Here is an 18708-nt window from a genome sequence, read left to right as displayed (position 1 = left end):
TGTCCATCACTTGTCTCCGCAGACAATAGGGTAATTAAACCCTGACCTTCCACTCCTTTTATCCATTTCCTCTACGCAGTCACTCCCCGAAATGGCAGAGGAGAGGGCCTGCTGTGGAGGCTCCTGCCCCAGCCTCCAGCTGTAATAAAGACGTAAGGCACAGGAAGGACTCGCTGCAAAAGAAAGATGCTGAGGGGGCAGCCAAAGAGGTATTGAGTGGTACAAGGCTTCCCACACACTTATGCTGAGCTCTGCTGACCTACCTCCACCATGGACGTTTGTAAACTTTCAACTCTTTATCATCACGCCCACAGGTTGTCCAGCATCCTTCCCCTGCCCACGCATACCTACAGCAAACCCACTGCTCCTCTGTTGTCCTCAGGGCAGTGCCAGGTGTGGGTGCCCAGCTAAGGTCTAGCAAAGCTTTCCAGGAGCCTCAATACATCCAGCCCTGAGCTTGCTCCCCCACAATACTCCCCAGCTTCGTTGATGTGACCCTACCCATAGCTTCTGTGCTCCCTGGTGCAAACCCATCACCTCCACTCAGGTTAAGCCCAGCGCCTCAGGCCTGACACATCGGGCTTTCCTCATTAAACACCTGCAGAAGGGCAGAGGGAGGTCTCGGTGGCAGGGTGCATCCCACAGAGCACAGCGGATGGACCCGGGAGCTGGCCAGGACAAGGTGATGTTGCTCTTGCCTGCGCGGCAGGACAATGGAGGATGCACTCGGTGACAGACAGGAGTCGCAAAATGCCAGGAAGTTCTTTTTTTATTTATTTCTGTCTTTTTTCTGGCTTGCTGGCAGTCTGCAAAATTTATTACACAGATTAATAAACAGCCAGAAATGATGCCGAGCAACCCAGACTCTGCTTCCTCCTCCCTACCCCGAGTGGGGAAGCTGCCTCCCTCCCACGCATGAGCAAGAAGGGCTGGGGCCACCCGGGGAAGGGCATGACGGGTAAAGCAGTGCCCCCGAACAATTAAGCACTGTCCCAGGCAGTGCACACCCCTGTCCCGGGAACAAAAGAGTCACACACAAGAGACCTGACTGTGAAGCCTCCATCCGCTTTCATCACTGACCCCCGGGGCAGTCAGGGCACAAGGTCAGCCCACTTAAACTCCAAACTCAGCCAGAAATAGAGCTGGGAAGTGGGCAAGGGTGGCCAAGTGCAGGGGTCCCCAACCATTTGAGGGGTTCTTTGACTGAGCCATTTCATTTCATCAAAGACACATTTTTTTCTGGAAGGAAAATGGAGAGCAGCGGGTGTGAAGGGAGTAAGGGGGAGGCGGGGTGTTCGCCGTGAATTATGACCACTCTCAACAAGAGTCTTTTACATTGCGGAGGTGAGGAGAGGATGGGGTAATTGGGCATGTTAGACCCATGCATAATGAGGGCAAGTCTCTGCCTGTTTCCCACCCTCCACTCTGCCACTGCTGATGAGACGTGGTCCCCCATATGCCCCGTCGCTATTCCACTGTGGGGCTTAATACCCTGAGGGCTCAACCCAAGGACCACAAGCTTTGATAGGGCCTCTCCAGACTGGCAGTCCTCTTGGGCTGTGCAAGAGCGTGCGGTCATGCCCCTGCTGTGGAAAAGCTGTAAGTTGCCTTATAAATTCAAAACGATCAGCCAAGCCAGGGCTCCTGCTTTCCACCTGCAGGGTCTCAGCAAACCCATTAAGCTTTAAGTTGCTGGGTTTTTGGGGGTTGTAAATACTGCCTTTGCATGCAATGCTTTCATATAGGTAACAGCTGTACCTTCTGGGGGTCAACACTGAGCAGTATATTAGTGGTAGGTAAGAACAGATGCTCCTGAGACCTATCTTCTTGACTAGGAGGAGATATCTGTGGCAACAAAGTCAGGGGGAATTAAACATGTTTGGTGCATGTGGAAATACAATGCATCTACCATGGAGCATTGTCCATTTCATCAGGCTTCTTCCCTCTGGATAAGCTTCTGATAATCCTAAATGCAGGAAATTTCAAAGGAAGGACAATTAAAATACCCAGAGAAAAAAAGGTACAAAAGAAAAAAATGCACAAAAATCAATGCACGAATATACTGCTTTTCACCCCAAAAATGTGAAATTTCACCATCCAAACTAAGTCAGCCTGAACTCCAAAGGACAGCAGTACTGTGTTCTGCTGAAACTCTATGGGGCAAGTATTGAGATCTTGATGCCCCCATGGGGAAGGATATTTCCAGCTTGTCAGAATGAACTGAAGATACGTCTCATTCTGGGAGGAGTTTGAATACAACAGTGATAAGATGTACAGGTTGGGAAATAAGCAGTCAGGTCATTTGTAGCCACATATTCAATGTTTCGCACTCCTTCCTCTCTGAGTTGGTAGCCCCAGGATGCAAGTGCTAACAGCTAACACCCACCCCATCGTGTGATAAAGCACCCCTGTGTATGACTGTCCCCTATTCCACCTCAGTGGGGCCACCACCACTTCCATCTCCCACCTGCACCACGTAGAGGCCCCTGCAGGGGTCTGGAGCACCCAGCAGAAGTGGGGCAGGGACAGGGCAGGCAGGTTGTGGAGTGGTGGGCAGGGAATACAATCCCCACACTTACCCACTGAAAGTTCCCCCAAAACCAGACAACACGGCTCGAGGGACGGCAATCGAGGAGGTTGTTAGTTCAGCGTTAGTTGTGTTGACGCTGACAACAGTAGCAGAAAAGCAGCCAGAAACACAAGATTCAGGACAGGGCCAGTACGGAGAAATGCATCTGAGTGCCAAGAAGCTAACTAGTCATGCAACGTGTGATCAGCTTGCAGACTCCTTATTACATGTGATGAAAGACAAGCAGAAGGGAGTTTGACTCTCAGAGCCTGGGCTGACTTTTCATGTGTTGTCTATTTGGGGGTGGAAAAATGTCTGTACTTGCAAACTGAGCCCTCTTGATCCAAGCTGTATTGGTAGATGGTAAGCAGTGAGCCCACTTTTCAGGATAAAGCTGCCTTTCAAATTTTTGATACAACAATTGATCAGACCTATTCTTGAAAATGAACAGCCTCCTGGGATTTTTTTTTTACTCACTGGCTAGCCTTAATTTTTTTTTTTTATTTTAGATAACCATTTTCATCAGTAATTCATTACTTTTTCCCTTGGGAGGAGGCAATCGGCTGGATTTCTAATATTGAGACAGGCTTCAGGGCATATGCAGATTCATTCTCCATCTCATGCAGCGAGAATCCAATCAATCTTGGACATGTTGGAGTGACTTTACACAAAAGGCAGGGTCAGTCAGCACATGTATACAAAGGCTGATGCTTCAGGGACATACTGAAGGACATACAGAATGCACACACATCAGTGGAGCAGCACAAAAACAAGGCACATCAGACCTACAGGTTTTGGACTTGTCAGTATCAGCAGGTCTGGTTTTTTACCTCAGGCCAGTTCTGCCCCTTGTCTGTCTTTCTAATGGCAGGAGCTGCCAGGAAAGGAGACATTTGCTGCCTGTTCTTTTCCCCCGCGGCTCTAGTAGTAGAAGTGGATGCAGGAGAAATGAGGCCCCAGGACTTCTTTTAAACAGTCTGTTGCCCAGCCATGCACAAGGACCTGAGCAATCCCCTTAGGCACAACCAAATGGTTTATGTTATGCAGGTGTTCTAGGTGTGGGGGAAACTTTATTTCCCCCTTGCTGTAATATAGGAGAACTATCCCACCGTTGCAAACAGTACGCCTGAATCCAGACCCCCTTCCTGCAGCAGAAGTTCTCAGCAGCGCCCACACGGTGGAGCTCCCCCCTTAGAAATGAAGCCCAGCTGGCCGGCCTGGTGGTCACCTCCTCCGGGGTGACCCTGCAAAGCCACTGGGCACGAAGTGGGAGACAGCAAAGGGATACTGGGGGACTCCCAAACCCCTAACCCACTGCACGGAGCAGTCCTGCCGTGGCATGGCACAGACAGCAGGCCCGACTTCTGCCTCTGCTGACGATCTGCTGTTTGACATTTGCTTCACCGGCTCTTGCCTGTATTAACTGTCACCTTTGGGGAGGGTTATGCAGGGTTTCCTCTGTGTTCAGCAGCGCCCAGCTAGCCAGGGGCTGGACTTCAGCGGGGGCTGCAATGTAACTGTATCACAAATACGTTAGCCCCTAGCTGTCAATAGCAAAGTTATACACTCTGAGGAGGACAGGGGGACAGATTTTTTTAAAAAATGCATTTCAGAGTAAGTATTCTAAGAAGAAGAAGAAAGTTATGGATGGTTGTTTTGATCCAAGAATTTGAAAGATAATTACACAGATAAACATTTCCAAATGTTGCAGGGTCTCTCTCAGAACCACAACACTGCAGACTCTGTCCAGTTAAATTTTCACTGTCTCTAGGGATGGATATTCCACCACCAATCTGGGCTGCTGTAACAGTGCTTACACACCCTCATAGTGGTTCATAGCACCGGAATTTCGTGCTGCAACTTGCAACCCTCGCCCTTTGTCTTTTGCTGTGCAAAAGCCCTGGGAAGAGTTTGGCTCTGTCTTCTCTGTATCATCCTCAGCCACAGTCAAGTGCCGTTGCACTGCTGAGCCCCAGCGAGCTCCTCACGTGCAGAGATCAGGGCCTGGCTCATCAATTCTAGTGCTTCACTGATGTAAAATTCCTGTCAGTGCCCAGGGTCAAGACATCAGTCTCTGCTCTTCAGAGAGCTCCCACTTGAAGGACTGCATTTCTCATTCAGCTTCCCTTCATAAATAAATCACCTCTTAGACCCAGGACTTCAAAGTGATTATTAACAACACGCTCTTGCCCTTGTACTCCAGCATTGTGGGTGGCTTCAGTCAGTGTTTTGATGTATGCAGTCAAGAGGTTCATAGGGCCGCACACTGCAAACACTAACCACCCTCTCAGCCAGCAAGAGAGGTCATCGTCATCAGCTAGTCCTTGCTCCTGGTCATGGAGGAGTTTTCAGTTCAAAGACTGCAATTTTGGGTTTTGGTTTTTTTTTTGATCTGCATCAATAAGTCAGGTTTGGCAGCCTGGTAATTGCTGAGAAGCCAGCAGTGGCTGGAAGAGATGACACATAATGCAACAGGCGACCACATTCTTCTGGGAAATCAAAGCATTCTCCCAGTCATGGTGCTATCTTGATGGAGGCAGAAAATTCATCTGAACACCCAACTGCTACCCCCCCACACACACATCGCAGAGGAGAAAAACACATGGAAGCTTGGTGATCCTGCCATACACATGGTAGCACGGTGGTTTTGCATGCAGCTGTGCTGACTGGCTTCCAAATCCCTGTTTCCACAGGTCACTGCTGGCCTGCCAGCAGTAGGGGCGATTGTACCAACCAGTTTCAAAGCTCTTTGTGTCTCTGCTGTCATCTGAATCATCAGTCATGATGTGTTCACATTCACAAACATCTTTCTGAAATGCTCCCTCCTGTGGGAGGCCAGCACTGGGTGTATTTGTGTAGGGTACATCACCTTCCATAGGTAACAGCTCTGTATTTTTCCAAGTGACAAGTGCAAGAGAGCATCTTTTCCTCCAGGTGGGCACACTTTGTGTGCCCCTCCTGGTGACTGAACAGCTGATAGCTCGCCACAATCCACTAATAACAGCGGTAGGACGAGCCATGGCGCTGCTGTTTCATGCCGTGTTGTGAAACCCGTTCAACTCAGCGGTTCCCATCCTCTTCTTCAGCTGCTGCCATCACTGCAGCTCCCCCTCCGCAACTGACCGAGCCCAAAGGCTCTGCCTCCCGGTGCCCCTCGGTGACCGGGGTACCTCAGAAACCTAAAGCAGAGTTGGACACCACCCAAAACCCGGGCTGGAGGCTGCAGGCCCGGGCTCCACCATACTGCCCAGCCCTCCTTCCCTGCACGCCGTGGTGGCCGGAGGGACCCGAAAGCCTCGGGGGAAGGGAGGGGACAGACATGACAGACCCGGAGGACACTCTCTCTCAAAAGCAACCGCCACCGCCCCGCCGCTCTTCAAGATGGCGGCAGGACCCAGCTGGCCCCGGCCCCCCCCCCCCCCCCCCGCACCCCGCGCGCGTCTCCGTCCCCATGGCAACGCGGGCGCGAGCCGGCGCGGGAGGGGGCGGAGCTCCGCCCGGCGCTCGCGGTGCTTCCGGGCTGGCTCCCGGCGGTGACGTGTCGGCGGGCTGACAGCGGCGGGGGCCGCGCGCCAGGCGGCTACTTCCGGTGAGCCACGGGACCCCCTCACGGCCGCTCCCCCCCCCCCCGCCGTTGCCCCGGCAACGGTTTCTGTCAGGGTGGGGGTCGCGCTCCCCGTCCCCCCCCCCCGGGCCCTGTCAGGGCGACCCCCCCCCAAAACGGCCGGTCCGGTGCCCGGTGCCCCCCCCCCCACGCCTCCCGGTTCTGTGGCCCAACGCCGAGGCTCCTATGCCGGGCCCTGGCCCCGGTGGGCCGCGGGTCCGGGCCGGTGAGGGGGCGGGAGATAGCGGCGGTCGCGGTGGCGGCAGGCAGCGGCAAAGGGGAGCTGTCGGTGAAGCCCTTCGCCCACCGGTGGTCGGTGGGGTTGGATGTGGCGGTAAACCGGCACGGAAGGCGGCCGCCACGGTATGGGGCAGCGTCACCGAGCCTTTGGTGCTGCCGAAGGATGAGAGAAACCAAAACGTGTCTGCTAGTTATTGTCCAAAATTAAAGAGAAAATGAAACGGGGGGCGGGAGGCTTGTGCTTGGGGAAATAATGAGGCTTTTGGGGAAAAGGAGTCGCAAAAAGCTTTGCGTAGCCTTCCGAGAAAGGAGAGGAACGTCAAAAAGTGACACAACTTGCTATGAAGTCAAGAAGAAAACGGAGATGTTTTAACAGATTGGCGGGGGTAAAACTGTAAATATCTTTAGCAGCCATGGTGTAGGTAGAGAGCGTGAAGAAGCAGCTTCCAGGAAGGACCATGTTTTGTTCTCTGATTTGGAAATACTGCACACTTGTGGGTTTTGAAACATGCAGCATTCAAACTTGAGGACTTTCTCCTGTCTCATTCACAGCAGGGAATCGGAGACACTTGACATGGTTTTCGCCTTTGATATAAGAACAGAGACCACGATGTGACGTTCAAAAAAAAAAAAAGGAAGGGGATCGACAAGGGTGACAGGTTGATTCTCTGCAGTATTCTGTTGCAATCACTGGTTTATTGGGGTTTATTCTGTTCTTCCTTCACAGGGAATTTGGAATAAGCATTTTCAGACTCACAGGCTCCGCTTAACCAAAAAAATGTTTGCAGATTTGGACTATGATATTGAGGAAGATAAGCTGTGAGTATTTCACTTGTCTTTTCCTTTTTGCTAACAATAGAAATAGTCTTTGCAGCCAAGGCCTAATAGGAGTGGATAAATTTACCTGCTTCTGATGCTGTGTGCTGAAGAGTCAGACTTGCTGTTCACTCCTGATTTCTTGCTCCCTCTGGGGACCGGGGATGAGGCACCACTGTGCTGGTGAGCAAAGGAGAATGCTTTCTGTTGCTCTGCAATGACTACCCTGCATTTCTGATTGCAAAGCAGTGCTGGCAAATCTTCTCTAAGTTAGTGACCTTAGCTAGAGAAAAAAATATTTGTAATGGAGGACAGATAATAAGAGGCAAGAAGAAGTAGAGAAACTCTGGACTCTTAGGTCTGTAAGGAGGAGAACGCTGGCATTTCCTGAGCAAGTAAAAGATTTGATGAGCTTAGCGATTAATTTAACATGGAGCCCTTGTCTTGCATCTCATTTATGCTGTTCAAGTTTTCCTCTCACTCCAGCATTAAGAGCAGATGAAACACTCTCTAAAATGTGATAGTGTTTCCTCAGTGCCTGGCGATGGATGGGGGTGTCTCCTGCACCCTTAATCCTTGCATGCAGTCTCAAAAAACATAGCCCAGAAGGTCTCTCTGCTGGCCTGTGCCAATAGACTCTATGGTGGAGATAATGTGATGAGTTCAAATGTGCAGTGCCCATTACGTTTTCAGTTTGTATCGACTCAGATACCGGGCTGTTTCATACACATGCAGCTCTGCCTACCGTGTTCAGTTATTCATTCCCCCTTTCTCATTCTAGGGGGATCCCCACTGTACCTGGGACAGTGACCCTGAAGAAGGACTCTCAGAACCTGATTGGGATCAGCATTGGGGGAGGAGCACAATATTGCCCCTGTCTCTACATTGTCCAGGTGGGCATTAGGGGAGGAAGAATAAACCATCTTTGTAAAGCAGTGTTGGCCTGAGAGATGGATAGCGTGGAGAGTGCTATGCTATTTGTTTTTCTCAAAGTGGAAGACATCTCACTTTCCAGTGAATAAGATTTCCTTACCCTAGTACCTCATAGGCGTGGAAGAATTAAATTAAGACTTCTGACATTATCCTTCTCCTTGGAGAGAGTGTTAGAATTCACAGGGGAAGGGTGTGACATTCTCAGCATCAAGAAATCCTACGCTTGAGAAGGTACATCCTGGAGGCAAGAACTTCCTGAGGGAACAAGATGATCAGCCCACCTCTTAGTTAGGAAAGGGGAAAAACCACGACTTCGCCACGAACAAAATACTACTGAGTTAAATAGGAGGAATGTAGTTGTCCCTTTTTTGCTCTTCAGCCCTGCATTCACCTTTCTCTTCCTCTTGAGTCCAGACTACCTGTGCTCTTTATCTTGTCCACTAGGTATTTGATAACACTCCAGCAGCCTTAGATGGCACCGTAGCAGCTGGTGATGAAATCACAGGAGTGAATGGGAAGTCCGTCAAAGGGAAGACCAAGGTGGAGGTGGCCAAGATGATACAGATGGTAAAGGTGAGAGGTAGGAGGGGGCCACTGGAGCTTCTGGGTCATAGTTTACAGTTTACTGTCCATTGGTAAAGAAAGCCACTGCTACGTGCTTCCAGCACAGCAGTTTTGGATTTGCTCTTTCTACAGGGAGAAGTGACGATACACTACAACAAGCTTCAGGCCGACCCAAAGCAGGGCAAGTCTTTGGATATCGGTAAGACTGGTTTCTTTCTACCTAGAGTGTTAAAATTACATGGATGGGTGAAAGATTGGTCCCAGCTAAAACCAAAGTAAAATTCTGGTTCCATTCCTCCTCTTAACTCAGTCATTTTCAAATGGATACTGTCAAAGGCAATTAAAATCCTTCCCTGACTTCTTGAAATAGTCTTGAAAGTTAAATTGAGGCTTGACTGTTTTTGCGAGAGGCTTGTTTTTCCTGCGCTGTTGACGTGCATGTGTTTAGCATGGATGATGAAACTCAACTAGATAGTAATTTAATTTATTTATTTTTAATACATGTAAGTTATGCTGACCTATTGAGGTTTTCAGCTGTACACAGAAATGTGTCTATTGAAAAATACTGGTTGCAGTTTCTCAGCTTGGAGAACAGTGATGAAGTACCTATCTACACTGAGCTTTGTACAACCATAGATTTTAGAGGAGAGAGGAGAGGCAGAGAGCTGAGGCTTTATTTCTAAAACAAAGTGTGTGTTTTGAACTAAGCCTACACAGCTCTCTCCTTTATATGCTCTACCTTTCTCACTTCCCTAAAAAAATCTATCTATTCTTTTTGCTTTCATTTCTTTTCTTGGTGATTAAGGTGCTAATGAATTGACAGGGGTTCAGGAAAATTGTGAGGAGTGAGATGGATTTCTGGGGAAACAGAAGTGTGGTGAGAATATGGTATTTTCTAGAGATGCTGAACACTGGCTTCAGCTGCAATCTTGGGAGCTGCAGGCACTTGGCTCCCCTGCAAGTTTGCCTCTAAATAAATGTAGCTGAGTCATCTGATTCCAAAGAGGGCATAACTGTCTCTAGTAATTTGCAGGGTATGACCACCAAAGACAGAAATTAATTCCATCAAGAAATGACAAAAGGGTTTAACTAAGATCCAAAAGATACAAGTAAGCAAAGGGATAACTTTGAACATTAAACCCTATTTGTCTTGCTTTCAGCCTCATCTCCTGACTTCAGTTGAAGTAACACAGCAAGTAGCATAAGCAAAGTTTTGTTCTGAATATCATGGTAGGTAGCTTATAGCAAAGTGATTGATTGGAATAGTCTTCCAAAAAAAGTGCTGGAGCTCTATTGATTGAAGTACGTAGAATGTGAGAGCAGAACAGATAGGCAAGATAGAAGATGAGCTATGCACAGCTGGATCAAATATCTGGTTTCTATGGTATTCTTTTTCTGCTCGCTACCTCAATAGTGTGTTAAGTTCAGTTTATTCAGTGCCTGATGGTAGTGAGCTTTTCATGCCCACGGAAATGACCCTGATCCTGGTTTGCCACTCTCTTTTGGTTTTTAGTATTGAAGAAGGTAAAGCATCGACTGGTAGAGAACATGAGCTCAGGGACAGCGGATGCCCTGGGGTTAAGCCGAGCCATACTTTGCAATGGTAAGTATTGTCCAGGAGAACATTTTCTTAAGAGAACACTTACCCTCTTGTGCTTACCTGCTTTTTGTTGTCACTTGCACGTTCCACATTATTCCTTCATAATTCTTTCCTTCTGCTATACCTCACTGTTGTGATTGCCTCTGCCCTTCTTGAGTGATATATCCTGTCATTGGGGCCATTTAAATGTTAACTAAGGTCCAATCGATTTAAAGTGGGGACCCACTTAGTGAATGCCAATAGGTGATGACTGCACACTGTAAAATAAGTTTGCAGTTATTTTAAAAGCTTCCCATGTTGGACCAGGGGACAGGCATTCAGAGATGAAGAAAATTTGTACCAAAGATATGAAACTGGTGTTTTTCCAGTCAGTCAGGTCTTAACCATGTCCTGGATTTGGCTGTTGTAATTCTGTATTGATTCTTGTTTCCATTTAGATGGACTGGTGAAGAGACTGGAGGAGCTAGAGAGGACTGCAGAGTTATACAAAGGTAAACTGTGTCTTGCATCAGACACCAGATGGGAGGGAAGGATGCCTCCATTATGTTTCAGTGAAATGACTTAAATGCTTTTTCTGGCTTCCATCACAGGCTTGACAGAACATACCAAGAGTCTTCTCAGGGCTTTCTTTGAGCTATCCCAGACACACAGAGGTAAAGAATCCGAGTGAAGGGAGCAGAAATCTTTGACCTCCAGTTTCTGGAGTTTTAGTCCGTGCTTTGATGTGCGATTCCCTCACCCAAAGAAAACTAAGTGTTGCAGAAATGAGCTAGGAAGAACTGCCCTCCTGGTATTAGCGGTCATGGTGCTAACACAGGCCCTGTCTTTCACATGAGACATTGAAGAAATGCCCTGCCAGCCTCTGGTCTTTGGGGAATATGTAGCATCATTCCCCAGCTAATTGCAAGGTTATGGGAAGGAGTGGTAATATCGGAGGCAAGATTCTTCTCCAGGGTCAACCTTTTCTTTCATCTGTTTTTATTTTTTACCCTCACCCAGCATTTGGAGACGTTTTCTCTGTCATTGGTGTACGGGAGCCACAACCAGCTGCCAGTGAAGCCTTTGTGAAATTTGCTGATGCCCACCGCAACATTGAGAAGTTTGGGATTCACCTCCTGAAAACAATTAAGCCGGTAAAGAATTTAACCGTAGTAGTTAAAGGTTTGGAGAAGAGGGGAATCTAGAAAGAGAGAAGCGTGTATTTGAAGGTGTGGTCTTATAAATCATTCATTTTAGGAAGAACTTTCTTTGCTTTCCTTCAGGGAACTCTCTTCATAAAGAACATAAGAGGTAATGTAGTGAATATATCAGTCTTGTCCCTTTCACTTTTGCACAGGAGTATGTTCCTCTCCTTTTCTTTTGGGGATGAGGGGGTAGTTTGATCAGTGTAGTCCCTAGAGCCCTTTCCCTGATATTGGTACCTATAATTAAAAGATACCACTAAATTTAAAAGAGTTTAGCTAAGCAGTTCAGGAACAATTTAAGGATTTCAATCAATATATTTGAGTGAGAGTCTCCAGGGGATCTGTCCACTTAGTTTAGCAAAGAGAGGATTAGATGTTGATTTGGGCACCACTTTCATGTTGGATGGACAGTGTTGGGTAGCAGACCTTTGAATCAGGGAGAGCAGTTTCCAGGACCAATTGAAAATGAAATGAGTTGAAAGAAGATGAATTCAGACTAGAAGTGAGGCACGCATTTCTAACACTGGAACCACTTGCCAGTGACAGTAATCGATGCTCTAACCATGGCAATTCTGAGTCAAGATCAAACATTTTCTGTTAAATATGCTCTAGTTCAAAAAAGAGTTAACTCGAGGCAGTCTCATGACCTATGCTGGTTAGAAGGTTGCACTTGATGAATTGTAGTCATGCTTTTTGGTCTTACATTCAGCAACAGGATGTTTCCCTTGCAGATGCTTACTGACTTGAATACGTATCTAAATAAAGCCATTCCTGACACAAGGCTGACTATCAAAAAATACCTGGATGTCAAGTTTGAATATTTGGTGAGCTGCTTACTTTTTTTCTGAGTGCTGGTTGAAATTAAGTTTCGTAGAATCATAGCCTGAAAGTCACATATAGCATATACGATCACGTATCCATCCTTCCACAAACCATGCAAGGATGCGTTCTTTTTTCCAATTCTTTGTCTACTGCCAGATTACTCAGATTCAGACACCTGCTTTTAACCTAATAGTTCTCACTGGTAAGAAAGATCTCCCAGAATCCAGATGACTTGTTTTCTACATGACCAAATTAATTTCTAAAGAGGTCCTATGCAACTTATGCTCCTGAACTCCCCTAAATAGCTCTCCGGTCCATATTTTTCAGGTAGTTTTGGATCGTCTTTCTCTAGCCAAAGTAAACAACTGCCAAGTCATACTTGCTTACGTTTAGATAATGCTTTTTTTTTTCCTCTCCCATTCCACTCACCCCTTGTTTTCTACACTCAAAAAGGGTAGGGTTGTTAAGTGCATTTGTTCTGTAACTGTAGGAATCTATTTCCTTTTACCAGCTGAGAGAAGTATTTGGAGCTGCAGCCCTAAGGCAAGTGAATATGGCAGCATCTCTTCCCACATCAATCCTTCCCACAATTCATCTTTTTTTCCCCACTCTTTATTTATTGCGTCCTCATACTTCTCGGGTACTGTTTTCCCAAACAGTAGATGAATGCAGTGTTTTTCTCTTACTTACATTATACTTATCTAAAGTATTTGCTCCTGTAATATAAATAATAAGCATCTTCTCTCTCCCCCACCATTTTTTCTCCCCATCTTTCTCTAAATAGATTTTCTTTCCACCTGGGATGTTTAATATACTCTGATCCCACTGTGCTTTCCCCAGTGTCCCTAGCTGCAGCATTGAAGGAAGGCTTGAAATGGTACAACCCTGTGGCTATGGGTGATGATGAAATTGCTTCTAATTCTTAATATTTACTTCTTGTTTTGCCTTTTTTTTTTCATTTTAAATTCTGTGTAGTCTTACTGCCTGAAAGTCAAAGAGATGGACGATGAAGAGTACAGCTGCATTGTGAGTACTGCTACTGTGGCAATGACAACTGCATACTCTGTTCCTGCAGCTTCCCTATGCACACTGCCTTATAATTGCAAAAGCACTCTTGTGCCTGTGTGCACCCGAACTAGTGAATGCATCCTAAGAATTACACACATTTGTTCTTAACATATTAGAAATTGGAGACCCTTAAATGCTACCTAGGAAACACTGCCAATAACTGTCATGAATCACTGGTGCTGTGGAATAGTAGAGGGACCAGGCATCTCCTCTGCAGCTTGTTTGCTTGGTGGTTGCCTGTCTCAGTGTTTAAGTACTATTAGCTTAGTGTAAGGAGGATTAAAGTGTTATCTTCACAGATTCCATTTGTGTGTAGTGTACAGCTTATCATTAATTCTGGACTTGTTTCTGAGAAATAGAAATTTAGCTTCTCTAGGAAAAAGCATGTGAAAGCTGCATTTGTAGTTGAGGAAAATTGATTAAAGGATCTCTCTTAAGAATAGGGTTTTTCCTAAAAATAGGTAATTTAAAATCAGAAGACTTAAAAAAAACCTGGCAACATTCTCCAGTGACAGTTTGCTGGCTGGTTTAGAGTTTTACAACCGTAATCCTTAAGAGCTCTGTTTAAGATAGCTAAAGGTGTCCCCTACATGCCCAGTTTCCCTGCATAAAGATCTTGTTTTATCCTAGGTATTGATTTCAGAGCAGGGATTTGAATTTTTGGAATGCCCAGTTCCCAGTGCCAGGAAGAAATAAAGCTTTTCTAACACAACATTTAATTATATCCTTCCTGCTAAATGGGAAGGAAAGAAGCCCAGTCTTGCCCAGCACAGTAACATCTTTGGGTTTTGGTGCATACAGCGTGCATTACCAAGCCATAGTCCATAACACAGATTTTTATGTATGTTATGTTTACAGGTGCAAGAGAAGAGTGCTGTTTTGCTGACAGATCTAACCCTTTTCTCTCAAAACTATTTTGTGGGACAACATATAGGTCCCTCCCTACTGGTTTCCAGCATTGTGTCTGGATGGTTGTAGATACCACAGGGCTCCCTGTGTAGATGTATAGCATGTTACACAATCCATATAGGGTGAAGCTTGCAGAGGAGGGCAGAATTTTTTGTGTGATTGATATAAATTAATATATCCCTCAGACCCTAGACTTGTTTGTTCATAGTGCCTGTCTTAATAGTTCAGATAAGAAGCCATGCCACTTCTCCATGCTGGGTTGAAAGGTGCCTGAACTTTTGTCTTTGCTTAGTAGTGATGCTTTTTTTTACTGTGGTTGGCATGTATTTGGCCTTCAGAATGGCCCTATTGACTGCCTGTTGTTGACGTGGCTCAGCATTCCTCGTGTTCCATGCTTCCTGACTGCAGCTCCAGTGAGCTTGAGAGGGCTGTAATAACGCAAGGTTGTTGTGAGTCTGCATCGGTAGGCAAACTCTGTGTACAAGCACTGTTGTGGGAGCCTCTAAAATGGCGCCGTATTTTTGGCAGGCTTTGGGTGAACCCCTCTACCGGGTCAGCACTGGGAACTATGAATACCGCCTTATCCTACGTTGCCGGCAGGAGGCTCGCACACGCTTTGCCAAGATGAGGAAGGACGTGCTAGAGAAAATAGAGCTCCTGGACCAGAAACACGGTGAGTACCACTGCTGTGTCCAGCACCTGAAGGGGTCAGGCAGACATGGCTTTGGCCTTCATGCTCCTTCATCTCGGCTTAGAAGTCTTTGCTGAAGAACCCTTTTGTGGCTGTGCCTGAGACATCCTCCCTCAGGGGCCAAAAGGGATTAATGCGTAGGAGACTCTATCTAATGCTGGCTAGGGAGGCTTGATCACAGCCTTCACACTGTTTGGGAAGGGAGTTTTCACCTGATTTGTTCCCAACATGTCTCTGCTACAGTGCAGGACATCGTGTTCCAGCTCCAGCGTTTTGTCTCCACAATGTCCAAGTACTACGACGACTGCTACGCCGTGCTCCGAGATGCGGACGTCTTTCCCATTGAGGTGGACCTTGCCCGAACTACTCTCAGCTATGGGCAGAAGGACACGTACACGGACGGGGCAGAAGAAGAAGAAGGAGGAAGCGAGAGAGAGGGTAGCGGGAAGGAGGACGCAAATGGTGAAAAGCTCATTGATGATGCCTGAGTGTGCCGGCATGGCCAGAGGAAAGACTTTGCAGACTGTTAGAAAAACATGTATTTTACATGGCAATTCATCCTCCATGACTTTCTGTGTATGTCCAGCCTGGGATTCCTCCTCTGCTTTGGGTGGGGGTTGCTGGTTGGATTGGGACCAACCTCTGCTTTCCTCTTTCTTCCCTTGCTTGTTTGCCGGGTTATTCCTTTTTCCCTCAGAGATTTCTGCTGCCCAACTCGGGTACTGAGGTGTGGGGAGGAAAATTGCCAACTACACCGCCATGTGACTCTGTGTGCAGACAGGGCACTGCTGAGCATGTGGGGTGCATTGCTCCCCTCTGGCACGTGGAAGCCAGTTAAACATCTAGAGATGATTACAAATGGCAAGAACAGCCCCCTTCTGAGCTCCCTGTGTGCTACGGGAAAGTCTTAGCACCAGCGTTGTTTTCCTTCACCCCACTGCTCGCTGTCTTCAAGCTTCCCATTCTCTGGCCTGTTTTAAGCTTCCTCTGTCTTTTCCATCTGTCCCCATGGGCTGCAGGACTGATTTTTGCAGGATGATCACTCCCACCACTCCCAGCTCTCTCTAAGAAATAGGAGCAAGTCCAAACAGATGGCTAGAACCAGTGGTGGCATACGTGATCCAGTCACCCCCCCAACTAAGGGGCTGGTGGAAGCTCTCAAAGCAGGTGCTGGTATGCTGGGCTGCTGCAACCCTGCTGCAAAGATTTAGAAGTCTCTTCCCCTGGCTACCATCCTCTTCAAAGTCCCTGAGCTCCTGCACAGCCGGCACCATGTGCGCACTCTGTAGCTACACCCTAGGGCTAGAATCCTGCAGGATGTGGCTCTGCCTTTCCCTGCGGGAAGGAAGGACCTGGCTCAGGAAGGAGCACCCCTGCTCGGCAGAGATGCTGAGGTGAAGGTGCTTGTCCGAGGCAGACAGGTTCCTGCGAATAAGAGCAAAGCTGTTCTGTTCCATCGTTCACCTCTCTTAGGACTCCTTGCAATGGACAATACGTCCTTCTTGAGGATGTGCAGCCAGTCCTGCACACTCTTTCATTGTGCAGGTGCCAGGAGGAGCCACCTTAGAACCACAAAGGAGATGTCCCATCCTTAAACTAAAGAGGAGAGACAGGAAGCCGTACGGAGAGAGGAAGACATTGCCTGAAGGCAGAGGCTTTGAGATTTTTTTAGTGCAAGGCATGAATAATGTACCACCTCCTGCTCTCTTCTCTGTGCAACCATTTTGTGCTGCCTCTGGGCCAGCCAGCAGCAGTAGCTAATGTCCCATTCCCTGGCACAAGGGAAGGGGGGAAAGGAAAACCAAGGTAAGTGAGGCTGCTTCTTTCCTCCTTCCTTTTCTCTTCTCCCTCCACCCTTGTGGGCTGATCCCAGATATAGATGGCACTTTCTCTTCTAGCAGGCAGCACAACTGCCAGGAGTGGTGTGCTGCTTGGAGTCAAGGGTTTTGACTTGTCTGTTATTACATTCTAGTGGTAGCGAGAGAAGTTATTTAAGGACATTAATTTATGATCGAGATGTTTGTTTTGTTTTGTTTTTTCTCTTTGATTTGTTTTTGGAGCTTCGTCATCTCTGTGGGTGCCTGGAAGAAAGCCATCCGTGGTCAAGCTGCTCTGGAAGATTTAAACAGACTCTGATGTACTGACTGTTGTCTCTAATAAACAAAAATGTGACATTTCGTTTCCTGCCCTTCATGGGTTTTCTTTAGAGATTTGTTTGCTCTTCCTCTGTTGGTTTTAATCTTAAAATATCATGATGGGAAGATGGGTGTCATGTGCTGGCCGTTTTTGTTGCTCATAGTGGTGGATAATCTATCTCTATGCCAAGCTGTGGTGGTCACTGCAGCACAGGTTTCCAGAGGAGGAGGCTTATAAATGCTGTAGCAAGGCCAGTCCCCCATGTAATACCAGCTTCTCTGCCTCTTGGCTTCCCAGGGGAACACCAGCCTTGTAAAGCCACCAGTTGCCTCAGTCCTGCCCGGTGGCATCCTTGCACCCCTCCAGGGCCAGCTTCTCCGCACAGCTCAGCTGTTGCATCACAAGCTTGAGCTGATGCTTAAGTCCCTGATCCTCTTTCAGAGCTGTAAATTGTGCCAAAATACAGAGCAGTTAAGAGGAACAGAGAAAATGCTTCAGCAGAGGCTGCCTGAAAGCCAACAACCCAAAGTGGAAGGTGGCATAGCCAGGTTTTTTGCAACCTGACTGATGGAGGGGAAGGAAGAGGGCTGGGTATCTTACAGCACCATCTGTAGCGAGATCTTGTGCCCTAAGGGCCATTATGTGCTTTTGTGAAGATTTAAGAGCAGGAGGCTTAGTGGGAAATGTTGACTGGTGACAAGGAAACAGGGGACCTTGTTCTGGTGACATGCCTGGTGCTGACAAGGGCAGTTGGTTTCATGCTTTGGACCTCGGACCTCTGGGAAGTTGTGAGGGGCTTCTTGGAGGGGATATTGGTGAATAAGAAAAACCTGGTCTGGGGGACGGGGGGTTGGGGTTGCTGGGGAAAGAGCTGCAGAGCAACTTGGCTGAGCAGAGCAGAAGCAGTGATCTTACCTTGTGTGGAGGGGAGAACGCAAGCTTGCGGAGCAGTGAATGAATGCCTACAGGGCTCCATCACCCTTGCTGCTGCTTCTCGTTCTCCCAGAGCTTTGCATCTGGGGTTTGTCGTGGTGCTTAGTCTGATCTGGGATGTTTCGAAGTGGGTTTGATTAGGAAAAAGCCCAAAGTCACTGCTGTGACTGGCTCACAATCAGAGCTAACAATGGTGGTGTGAGCCATGGTGGGACAGGGCACAGCCCCATGGGGTTTACTGTCTCCCCTCCACTTTCCTGTTCTTATGTCTATTCTTAACCTGACATCCTTCAGCAGCTTTATTTTGCTCGTCATTTACTGCTCTTGCCTTGGGAGCATCTAGAATGAAACCCTTTCCTTCATGTCCCCGCTCCCCCACTGGGTTTAAATGGTTTTATGGGTCCTGCAGGCTTCGCCCGTTACCTGTTAATTTGTAGTCAGTCTGGGCTGGAATGAAACACCTATTTTGATGGTTCCATGAGCTGCCTTCCCTGTCACCCTCTGCTTAGTTTTTGATCCCTCGCTGTAGTCACAGGTTCCCCCAGGGCCTCTGAGGTGAAGCAGTTCAGGAAACCGGAAGAAAAGGCTTTGGCCAGGGGTGTTTATAAAAAAATCCAGTCCTAAAGCAGATTAGGAGTG

The 18708-nt window shown here is 47.6% G+C and overlaps 1 protein-coding gene across 2 annotated transcripts; it reads left to right on the top strand.

Annotated features, from left to right (window-relative positions):
* The first annotated feature begins 6067 nt into the window (after positions 1-6067).
* On the top strand, positions 6068-17178 carry PICK1 (protein interacting with PRKCA 1). 2 transcript variants are annotated; one of them, XM_075050969.1, is made up of 13 exons: positions 6068-6158; positions 7141-7232; positions 8011-8122; positions 8607-8735; positions 8859-8925; positions 10240-10329; positions 10764-10817; positions 10917-10979; positions 11326-11459; positions 12242-12334; positions 13308-13358; positions 14838-14982; positions 15244-17178. In XM_075050969.1, the coding sequence occupies exons 2-13, from the start codon at positions 7192-7194 to the stop codon at positions 15486-15488; spliced, it is 1224 nt and encodes a 407-aa protein (XP_074907070.1). In that variant the 5' UTR covers positions 6068-6158; positions 7141-7191; the 3' UTR covers positions 15489-17178. The 2 variants fall into 2 exon arrangements, with proteins under 2 accessions (XP_074907070.1, XP_074907069.1); XM_075050968.1 differs by lacking the exon at positions 6068-6158 and adding an exon at positions 6391-6536.
* Positions 17179-18708: the final 1530 nt, after the last annotated feature.

This window comes from Buteo buteo, chromosome 19 (assembly GCF_964188355.1).
Source record: "Buteo buteo chromosome 19, bButBut1.hap1.1, whole genome shotgun sequence".
NCBI classification, from domain to species: Eukaryota; Metazoa; Chordata; class Aves; order Accipitriformes; family Accipitridae; genus Buteo; species Buteo buteo.
Note: the sequence above shows the minus strand (reverse complement) of the source record. Positions and strands in the feature narration are given on the sequence as shown.